We start from the raw sequence: 10,950 nt of genomic DNA on the forward strand, positions 1-10,950 counted from the left end.
TCTGTCATAAAGATCGATTTTGAGCATGCGTGTTGAAGAGACAAAGGTTTGGTTGCACATCTATACAGACATCGATTAATGCAGGTTAGAAACTGCCTCCAGTTCTATCGCCCTGGTAGCCAGATCTGTTTCTGCTTGTTGGAATCGAATCTAAACTAGCAAACTAGTGAACTGTAGATTACTTTTACTTGCATCCAAGCATTGGCTAAATCTTAAATACGCGATCCCAACGCTAGAATGAAACATTGAGTATCCCAAATATGGAATCAAATCTAAAAACTACAGCCTACAACTCAGATCCCGAGCACTTTGACCACTAAGCTCTGCGGAGAGATCCAAGATAACTGAAGGTTCTGTTACAAATAACAAAAGCAATCCAACTGGAGAGAGATGCATCAATCATAAATGTGTAGCGACTTCTAACGAGAATGCTTCTTAAAATCTTGAAGAACCACATATGCGGCATTACGGCCGGCTGCACCCATCACCCCTCCTCCAGGATGTGATCCACTTCCACACATATACAGCCCTCTAATTGGCGTCCTATGATCTGACCTGTGTCCACAAGAAAAACAGATTTGCATTCATACAGACTAGCTTGCATTAAAATATCCTTCATCATCCCCTATATTAACTTCCAAAGGCTGTTAGGATTACCATTGTTTGACAGGTCGCATCAAGAAAAGTGAATCCAAACCCATAGCACCATGAAATATATTCCCACCTGTTAACATTTATTTTCATCCAGTAATAAAATTGGAAAAGCAAAAATGTTCAATGTCTCACATGTCCTCATAGTCTAGCAAGGAAACATAAAAGCATGCTTTATCCATTCAACCACTACTTTTTCCACAGGCAAAACAAAGATGTAAGTCTCAAAAAAAAAAAAAAAACATACAATTCAAAACATCATACTCAATTATAAAGAACAGAGTATCTGGAATATTTCACCTGTCAAACCGAATTCCCTTTCAAGATCTGGTGGTGTTAGCATGTCATAACCAATGACTGATGAGCTGAAGCCAGGGGCATATTCATCAATCAAATTGAAGCATCTTTGTGCATATAGTTCCTACGCACAGAGAATCATCAATGAATTGTGCAGGTCTGCTTTTTGTTATGAGTTGAAAATGATTTATACATTGCATTCAGAAAAGGAAAATAAATAAACCAGTATAACTATTAGTGTTTTGAAGTGCTAAATACTGCATCATCATGCTTCACACTCTCAGAAGGTAGAATAGCAACTTACTCTATATGTAGGATCTTCCCAACTACCATCCGTAGGTTTATATGGTGTGTATTGTGTAAATAAGCTGACCACATGCTTACCTACAAAAAGATACAGAGTTGACATTTTACAAGTAAAGCTCCATAACTTACTCCAGGATAACCACAAAGCTTATATAAAAATGAAGAATTAACAGCGACCATGCATCAAACTGCAATGGCTAAAGCACAAGAACAGCAAAAACCATTAATCACTTTAGGACTCATGTCCATTTTAGGTATTGTCGTTATTACATCCAACTCAACTGCGTGCACTCAATTCTTACCATAAAAAGTGAAAGGTCTCCTAGAATTTATAAAGGATTTTTTTAAGTAGAATTTATTAAGAAAAATGGATTGAAGTGGTAGAAAATTTAATCCGCATCACTAAAAAATGAAGAATACATCGATCCATCGACAAGAACAACTGGTCCTCTAATCATTCTTCAGTCAATTTGTATGAAATTTTGTTTCAGGAGAGTATTTGCATGTTTCTGAATGTTCTGTCTATGCTTGTTACCAAAACCTGGATCGTATGGAGATCAAACCAACATCGTTAAATCAAATAATACATTTTTCTTTCTAAGGAATTTTTTGTGGTTTTCCCTATACTTTAATAATAAATGGAAAGGATAAACAGGAATACATCACCTTCTATCAAGCTTTGTTTTTTCTTTTAGTGTTCTTCTAGGTGCATACAGTTAGTGATCAAAACACAGATCGTAAAAAAATTACTCAAATTGCTATGACTGAATGCATAGCAAAAGGATGATTAACTTGGTCGTACCAGGTGGAGATATTGTCTTGTCCAATGAAGAAGGAATTGTCATCTCCATAACAGGCCTCCGTGATGGTAAACCATTCCAAGCATCTTGACAAGCCAAACCAATCTCCTCCATACTAGCAAATAATGACCCAAAAGGACAGGAAAAAGTACGAAGATAATATACATCACTCTCTACTGGGAAAATATTTAGCGGATGTTTGGATATAAGATTTTCTTGACAATTTTTGTGAAAATGGTGGGCTATACTAAAAATACCTTTGAATTGAGAATTTTTTTTAAAGATGTCTTTTATCAGGGATTTTTTAGAAAGTGGTGAGGCCCACTGAAAATATTGTATGGCAAGAATATTTTTGTGAGAGTTCTTGTTGAGTTTTGTGAAATTTGTTTGATTTCGTTTGTTACGAAAATTGTACTATGTTTTGATAATTGAGATTGTTTTTCCACAAAGACATTTGGACTAAGAGTGAGAAAAATTTGAGAAACTTTTAGATCCCCAACATCCTCTTAACTTTTAAATTTCCACCATTAATAGACAACATAAATAGCGAATTGGTACTAATTACACAAGCAGGCCAGGTGGTTGAATATCAACAACACCAGGTTAGCAGAAGCTTTACTAGGAGATCAATCTAATGAGACTTACACTATCAACATCAAGAGCAATGCTTTTGGAGTCAGAAATAGACCACTTTTGAGTTAGCAATCAAAGTTACAACATAATTGTTCGTTTCCCAGTGATGAGTCACACAGGCATGCACACAAGATAAATTGCAATGTTGTACATGCTAGAATACCTTTCCGAACCAATGTGAATGGTGGCTGTATGGTGAGGGCCCACCTCTGGATGATTCAAGTTGCAAGACTGGAACTGCGGCAATTTATCAACAGCTACATTAATCTTTGTTGTTCCCTGTAGCAGTCAGTGACATAAGATGTCGTAACCTCCATAACTGGAAATCATTTGAAACATAGACAAAAGAAAGTTGTCTCATAACAAAACGAAAAAATGGTCACATCACCTCGTAGAACTAACATTTAATGGAAATTACACCCAACTCTTGATTGAAACTCATCAGGAAGTACAAGTTTTTTTATCCTTTATAGTTACACTATTGTTCTTCATCTACCCTTTTTACTATTCTTTAGGCCACAAATTTGTGGCAAAGAAAAGACCTTTTTTTTCAGTTTGATTTCTTCTTTATCTAGAAGTAATCCAGAAACAGTGGTGCTCTAAGGATCTCACGGGCGCCTAAAAAAACACATAACCAACAGCTCAAATATAGTTATCCTAAAAATAGGAGAAAATATATGTTCAATAATTTCCCATGTGTGAAGGAATCTTACAGAACTATAATCAGAGTACTTGATAGCACGAACAAATTCATCCGGAAGAAAAATTTGAGGCACCAACTCCTGTATCATGAAGGAATAACCTTTAACCAAATTAAAACAAACAAACATTAATGATAGAAAATTTGTGAAGCTGACTTGAATCTATTATCTATCACCTTCAATGGATAATTTGTTTACATTGTTCCTTAATAATACGTGATTGTCAATGGTACTCCCAGTAAGGAAATGCAAAAACAGCAATGTTAAGCTTCTAACCATGAAAGTCTTGTAAGGTGTTGCATTTGACAAAACAATTGAAGAATGCAATCGTTCCCCATCAACCATCAATACCTGATTGTCAACACAATATAGATCTCAGAAAATTTTATGAATGCTTTGAGATTACTCAGTTGAGGCAATTCAGGAACCAAACTAACCCCAATTACTATGCCAGACTCTTCAATGACCAATTTTGAAACCTGAACAGAAAATGAACTTTCAAAGTTGAGCGACAACAAACCTGTAACAGAGGAAAGTGAATTGTTGCATATACAGATGCAACATAGAGAGTGATGAAAACTAAACCATCTTATTGAACATGAGCTAACTATGAAAAAGGCTAAGCTAGTTTTTTTTTTTTTCCCCCTTTTCAACTAGTAATTTACACATTCAGCAAGAGGATAATAAACCAATAACCTCACCTTCCACTCAATTATTCTGGAGGAAGGATATGCCAATTTAAAGCTAATTGGCTTAAAGAAGTATGTTTCATTTAAATAAGAAATGACATCATTTTTCCACATCAATCAAAATAAACATTTCTTGAGTATAAACTCCCCTAAATGATACTCGGAAATGTGAAAGAAGAAGAAAAATAAACACACTGAGGAAGAAACTCTTGAATAAAGGGTCATGCATCATAATACTGTTAATAAACATCTTATAAAAATAATAATCATATGCATACCTCTGCATTTGTAAAAATATGAACACCAGCTTCTTTAGCAGCATTACTAATAGCCAGAGATACGGTACCCATCCCCCCTTCAACATGCCTGTCACATTAAATCAACAATAAGGATGATAAAAGCATGGGTGAGGTAAATAGCTCGAATATCAACACAGAAATAGGTATCACATATGAGATAAGTAGAACCAGATACCACACAGAAATATACATATATCTGGGCTGAGCTTGCTATTCTACAATGTATAATCACAAAATTGATCTTCCAATAAAAAGACCTTAAAAAATGAGATATATATGAGATACTTACGACCAAATATTATGTTCACCATCAGTTTCACCCATCACGTGATGTAGCAGGACATAACCACTCCCAGGTGTATGGATACTTGCCTATGAAACAAAACTGAGAATGCCACTTTACTAACACTGAAAAAATGGAATACCCACTTTTTCTAAGTCGAAAGATGGGAACACTGCTCATGTTATTTTGATTCAAACAAATATAAACTGTACAAAACAATGGAAATGAAAATATGAATCATTTTGATGCATAAATACACTTACTGACAACAAGAGTGTGGATGATAATAAGTCAATGTCAATGGTATGAGTTAAGAAATTCATGCAATTTGTTGAAGTAGATGTATTAAAGTTTTCTTTATGGGAAGCAAATAGATAATACTTAAACAAAGTGCCCAAGTCAAGTTTAGGTATTAGATGCTTGTACTTAACAGTTTACAAAATTCTTTTTGATAAGTTATGAACAGCTTGCTCCTGTGAAAACTCCTTTTCATATAAAAAATGAAATCTCCCATTTAAAAACAAAAAAGGAATTGACCTAAAAAAAAAAGGTGAAAAGTACCCTGTGGTGGATTTTGTTTTCTAGCATGTAGCAAATTTTGCAACTTCAAAAAACAGTTTTAAGTGCAACCAGATGCTGTATGGAAACATCAATGTCAAACACAAATGCAAAAGAAGAATGCTTTGCTCATAACAAGAGTTGCAGCCTGAAAGCTAATAGCAAGTCCTCGATGTATTAATAGAGCATTATCACTAATACACATTATGATAAATAAAATTTTTTTTTGATAGGTATGATAAATAAAATTGAAGAGCATTAAAGGACAAAATGTAACATTTATTCTAGGTAGTGAATCATTGTCTTTAGTTGGGACCTTTTAAGTGAAATATCAATTTGTATTCCCTCATGGTCAAATGCAAATGACAATTAAACAGCGACACAATGCATCCAGCATAGAAGTCTTGTCTTACCATACTTCCAATCATAGCATCAGCTGCAAGTGTTGCCTTCACTACATCCGACTGCACCCAAATTAATAGCATATATTATTATAAAAGAAGGTCAACATCTTTTCTTAAGTGAGTAATAATAAGGCTTGCATAAAATTATTAAAAAACTTGTGGAATCATACGAAACAATAAATTGGCAGCTCTAATAACCTTTAGATAATAATCTTCAATTTCACAGAAATTTAACTCTCATTCCTCCAACTGAAGCTTCAACTATCCACTGATTTAGTACATACTTTTTTTTTTTTTTATACCTAGCACCTCAGTCCTCTACAAAAATACTTATCTCTTTTCTAAACATAATCTCAGATACAGGTGCAGATTATATTGATGTGAATTACCTGCTGCGTAAGAGCTCATTGGACATATTATTAAGTAGTTATCCACATTTACAGCTGGTATGTGACCATATCTAAAAAAATGGAAACTGGCTTTGAGTGCTCATTGCTCTCACCATCAAATTATGGCCAGGAAATTCCCTTGGGACTCAAAACTCAACATAAATTCATCAAAATTTCATTTTACATGATCATCATGGAGCAAAGTTGAAGGCCTACAAGGTCGCACAGCTGAAACTGTCATCTTTATTAATATTTGCCAGTACCTTGGAATCATCAAAGTTGATTAATTAAAACACCATGGCATCATCCTCTCGGATATACTAAACAAATGACAAATGACACTTCAAAGTGATCAAGTGACAACCTCAAACCACGTATTCAGAACCTTTGATGTTGGGGAGAGCAAAAGGTCCAAAAAATCCCTGTCAAAATCATAGAAATTGCTTAAATACCATATGAAATTCAAAATTCAAGTCATACCAGGCAAAGATGGCCTATAATCATTATATCAAGTTGGTTTGGAACATGAGAATCCCACAAACAGAAACGATAAAAAATATTCCAACATACTGTTCATTTGGAAAGGTAGCACTTACACCATATCTTTTTGCCCCAAGGAGAGAGCATGCTTTAGGCAATGAGTCCAGAAAACTGATTTGTGCAACTTATCCCTCAGCCAATCATTAAAAGATGAATCCCATTGCAGAGTTTCAGGGGTTTGTGAATCCAAAAGAAAATCCATGAATTTACCGAACTTTTGCAGTTGAGTTTCATATCTAGAAATCAGTAAAAAGATATAAACGATTTCACGACAGAAACCAAATTAACAGTATTGTGCACTGCTAGGCACATGAGATGGTATGAAGAAATCAGGCCCCGAAGCATATTACATCTATTCAAAAAAATTTAGGACAAACTCAGTTGTCGTATTACTGAATTTGACAAAGTAAATATATTGTAGTCCATTAGATGAATGTTCCATTTGTATTCTGTAGAGCATCTTTCAAGAATTACCGGATTGGTTAACCAAAACTAAACAATCTTATCTCATCTCATCTCATCTAATCATTACAACTTTTTCAAATTCTCATATAAAATATAATATAAACAATTTAACTTTTCTAAATCCCAATACAAAACTAATATTAAAACAATTATATTATAACAATATTTTATTCATTATTGTTCAAAACATCTCATCTCATCTTAACAGTGTAACCAAAAAGGATCCAAAATGAACAAGATGAAGGCCCCAACATTTCCAATGGCCCCAATTCATGATGATCCATTTACTCATTAGATTCTATACAAGATGCATATAGAGCCATTCACACTCCAAGGGATGGGAGAGCCAGAGAAGCCCCTCAATTGCACCACTATCAACCTGGTGACTATCAACTCGCAACTTTCCCTAAAAAATAAAAAACAAAAAGAAAGTGCTTTGGAGCATACTTGATATTCAATGCACATGTTACATATATTATAGCGGATTGAGCGATATTCTGCTATACATTCTACGAACTGATGACAGTTGACAGCAGCTAAAGTGACACATGCTCTGGATCCATTTACGGAAGTTGGAACAACATACAGACATAGTTTAAAAAAGCTATCTATCTAGACGACGTAATATCTCACCTTGGATAAGCATCAGCATCTCGTTTCGAGAACTTTAACATCTCCAAATAATTCTGTTCGTCATCCGGCCCCAAAAGAAGATAACTCCCATCAAGACAAGGCGTAAATGATTGAGATATCGGCTTCAACAACTTCAGCCCATGTCTCACCAACTCTAATTCCCTTCGGTTCCAATAAGCCATAATAACAAAAGGAGGTACAATTTAGAGACAGCAACAAGTAACCGCGAAATCGCATAGACACGTCAAGTTACTGTTTTCAAGTACGAAACAAATCATTGAATCAGGCACGCTGTAATTTCTAGGCATAATGGGGAACCCACTTGATTATGGAGGGACGGAGGAGGCTGAGGAGGTAGCTACAGCGAGAGAACTTGAATCCCGGGATGAGTTCCTCTGTCACGGCTGCGCCACCAATAACATGGCGGCGCTCGAGCACAGCCACAGAGAGGCCTCCACGAGCGAGGTAAGTGGCTGCTATCAAACCGTTGTGGCCGGCGCCGATGACCAGCGCGTCCCATTTCTTCTCCTTGAGACGGCGCGTTGCAGTCGCACTGCCGTTGATGCCTCTTGACCACATGTCGTTGTCTCGGTTCGGACTGGGGACCGTTGGCCGATCGTATATTTTGGAAGAAACCTTGCAACTTTGTCAGATGATGAAATGATGATGATGTGACCAAGTTACACGTCGTTGGTCCCATGGTCTAGTGGTCAGGACATTGGACTCTGAATCCAGTAACCCGAGTTCAAATCTCGGTGGGACCTTTTCGGCTTTGACTGTTTTCTATTCAGTTGTTATATATATTGGCTTGTTACCTTTCCCTTTTGTTTTTTTTTTTAAACAACAATATATTAAAAATAAGAGAAATGATATATTGTAATCGTGGTCGTGCAAGTATCGTGTAGTCTCTTTGAAAAAAATAAATTGATATGAGACCTACATTAAAAAAACTAACTTTTTAATTATAGACCTCACTCTTTTTCAAAACGATTACATAACGTTTACATACTCCATAACTATATATAGCATTACTCTAAAAATAAAAGGTAGTACGGATAATGGAAAGAATAAGAAGAACCCTAACAAATACTCTAAAATTATAAACCCATGTTTCCTAACATAATTGTTTTTAGATTTTTTTTAAATTAATTTATTACTATTTACAAATAAATTATTATTATTTATAAATTTCATTATTATTCATAAATAATCTGATATATTCTTAACATCTAAATAAAATATTTACGTCCATCATCGTTCAAAAGGTGTTAAAAGTGATAATAAGTCATTATCATTACTATTTATAAATAATTAATTAATAAATCACGTTACATTATATTGTAATGATATCACAATAAATAAATAATAAAAAAAATAAGTGATATAAATTAGAGAGCGTAATAATATTTCGCTAAAAATAAAAAAACATGGCAATTTTATCATTTTTCTTTTATTTTATTTGAGTGGATCGGGCCCTTGGGCTTCAGTAAATTTTTTGGGGTCAGCTCATGCCGAGCAAGTAGCTAGGATTAGACATGGGCTTGGTAGAAACACGACATCGTTTTATCGCGAAGAAGAGAAGAAAAAACCTTCCACGCTCCTGAGGGGCGCAGTCCATCGTTCTCTTTTACTCTACTCCATCGCGCACACACACGCTCCAGCCGTCACCTCCGGTCATCGGAACTAACTATCCTCCGGCGAAGAAATCCTGAAGAGTTCACCTGAGCTAGAAGCTAGCGTCTGTAGGTTCGCTACCTCAAAATTAAGGTAATCTCTGAAACTTCTCAATCGAAATGCTTGATTCATGTTTATACGTATGGGCGGTATGGATTAATGCAAATGAATGGAGGTTGAATGTGATTTGAAAGGGCCGGAACTGGGGGTTTTTGGGGAGGTGAAAAGTCAGAAATTTTGGTCTTAGGGTGTGATTGTTGGGAGTTTACTGTGCTCAACCATTGAGGAGTATGGGATTTGGTTTACACCTTTATTTATGTGGGGAGGGGGCGCGGAAGAGGCCGAAACCCCATAGAGAAATGTCTGCAAGGCTTTTATGAATGTGTTGGAGGAAATATTTGAAGATTTGTTTTTTGGGATTTTGGAGATGAACTGTTAACTTTAAACTTGGTTGCCATGGGTTATTATTGTATGAATGAATGTCGGAGTTTTGAGTCTCGATTTGGAAACTAGGGTTGGCCAATGGCCATGAAGAGCACAAATAGTGTGGTTTGAGTTGAATACCTCACATTGCTTCCAAAACCCAATATACTTTTCCCTTTCAACTTGTGATCCTGATCTTATCAGTGTGATGATCTATGTATGCATTTGCTAATTTATTTATACTCTCTTTTGGCTCCAAAGAAAGGTATATATTTTCCCTTAGGCATGAAGAAAATAATTGGTTCCTTTTGTTTATGTTTTCATGCTAAAATTTTGTTCACTGCTGCCACATGTTTATCTCAGAAGAATTCAGGGGATCATTTATTGTTGGTTTATTCTCAATGGAAGCCAAATTTTTTCGATTTCTTAAGATTGTGGGTGTTGGGTACAAAGCCAGAGCTGAAGCTGAAGGACGCCTCTTGTTTCTCAAATTGGGATACAGTCATGAGGTTGAATTGACTGTTCCTCCGGCTGTCCGTGTTTTCTGCTTCAAGAACAATGTAATATGTTGCACTGGATTGGACAAGCAAAGAGTGCACCAGTTTGCTGCTACTGTTCGTAGCTGTAAGCCGCCTGAAGTGTACAAGGGCAAGGGCATTATGTACGTTGACGAAGTTATCAAGAAGAAGCAAGGAAAGAAATCAAAATGAGTGCAAAGAGGGTAAGTATTGCTGGAGAATGTTTTAGATCAGTTTGTGAATGGTCAGTGCCTCATTTTTCCAAGATGAGTTTGGCCTATCTGTAGAAATCAGAGAATCCTTGCAGCATGGACAGCCTTTTTCTAAACTAGTTGTCAGATCTGTGTAATACATTTGATCAGGTATTCTCTGAATCAATATGGAATTTTCTCTCTAATAAGATACTAAAACCTCTCCATGTTATTTCATTAGAAAGTGTTTTTGCAAAAATAAGTATTTGATCCAAGAAAAAATATATTTATCATCCATTTTCTCATCATTCTCTCATCATCCCAAGATGTGTCATTAAATGATTGGTTCATAAGTGAAATATAATAAATAATCTACAATCATCTAATGTCAAATCTGAGATAATGAGATAATGATGAGAATTAAAATGACGAGTAACATTACTCTGTTAAGAAGCTCATCAAAGCCAATTATCAGAAAAAGGAGCTCATCAAAGCC

General features: G+C 35.5%; 2 protein-coding genes and 1 non-coding gene across 4 annotated transcripts; 2 read left to right on the top strand and 1 right to left on the bottom strand.

Annotated features, from left to right (window-relative positions):
* Positions 1-151: 151 nt before the first annotated feature.
* LOC122297163 (pyridine nucleotide-disulfide oxidoreductase domain-containing protein 2-like) lies at positions 152-8,339 on the bottom strand. 2 transcript variants are annotated; one of them, XM_043107092.1, is made up of 16 exons: positions 7,971-8,335; positions 7,649-7,810; positions 6,607-6,786; positions 6,375-6,432; positions 5,631-5,681; positions 4,666-4,748; positions 4,356-4,443; positions 3,826-3,867; positions 3,665-3,739; positions 3,401-3,469; positions 2,851-2,966; positions 2,057-2,169; positions 1,253-1,332; positions 952-1,072; positions 658-724; positions 152-555 (listed from the first exon to the last, which is right to left on the bottom strand). In XM_043107092.1, the coding sequence occupies exons 1-16, from the start codon at positions 8,225-8,227 to the stop codon at positions 420-422; spliced, it is 1,698 nt and encodes a 565-aa protein (XP_042963026.1). In that variant the 5' UTR covers positions 8,228-8,335; the 3' UTR covers positions 152-419. The 2 variants fall into 2 exon arrangements, with proteins under 2 accessions (XP_042963026.1, XP_042963035.1); XM_043107101.1 differs by lacking the exon at positions 6,607-6,786 and having other exon boundaries at positions 7,971-8,339.
* A 1-nt stretch (position 8,340) lies between these two features.
* TRNAQ-CUG lies at positions 8,341-8,412 on the top strand. The gene has a single exon. It is a non-coding gene; the product is annotated as a tRNA-Gln (tRNA).
* An 807-nt stretch (positions 8,413-9,219) lies between these two features.
* On the top strand, positions 9,220-10,691 carry LOC122297168 (60S ribosomal protein L6, mitochondrial). Its single transcript, XM_043107115.1, has 2 exons — positions 9,220-9,415; positions 10,109-10,691. Exon 2 carries the CDS (start codon positions 10,147-10,149, stop codon positions 10,453-10,455), a length of 309 nt encoding a protein of 102 aa, XP_042963049.1. The 5' UTR covers positions 9,220-9,415; positions 10,109-10,146; the 3' UTR covers positions 10,456-10,691.
* Positions 10,692-10,950: the final 259 nt, after the last annotated feature.

The sequence above is a fragment of the Carya illinoinensis genome, chromosome 2, assembly GCF_018687715.1.
Source record: "Carya illinoinensis cultivar Pawnee chromosome 2, C.illinoinensisPawnee_v1, whole genome shotgun sequence".
Taxonomy (NCBI): Eukaryota; Viridiplantae; Streptophyta; class Magnoliopsida; order Fagales; family Juglandaceae; genus Carya; species Carya illinoinensis.

What these genes read in the sequence shown, in the direction of transcription:
- LOC122297163 (XM_043107092.1), bottom strand. Translation starts at nt 8,227, where the DNA reads ATGTGGTCAAGAGGCATCAACGGCAGTGCGACTGCAACGCGCCGTCTC. An exon ending in ATATTTTTACAAATGCAGAG is followed by an intron (nt 3,868 to 4,355) that starts GTATGCATATGA and finishes TTTTCTGTTCAG; the next exon opens with GTTTCAAAATTGGTCATTGA. An exon ending in CACCTTACAAGACTTTCATG is followed by an intron (nt 3,470 to 3,664) that starts GTTAGAAGCTTA and finishes TTCATGATACAG; the next exon opens with GAGTTGGTGCCTCAAATTTT.
- LOC122297168 (XM_043107115.1), top strand. Translation starts at nt 10,147, where the DNA reads ATGGAAGCCAAATTTTTTCGATTTCTTAAGATTGTGGGTGTTGGGTAC.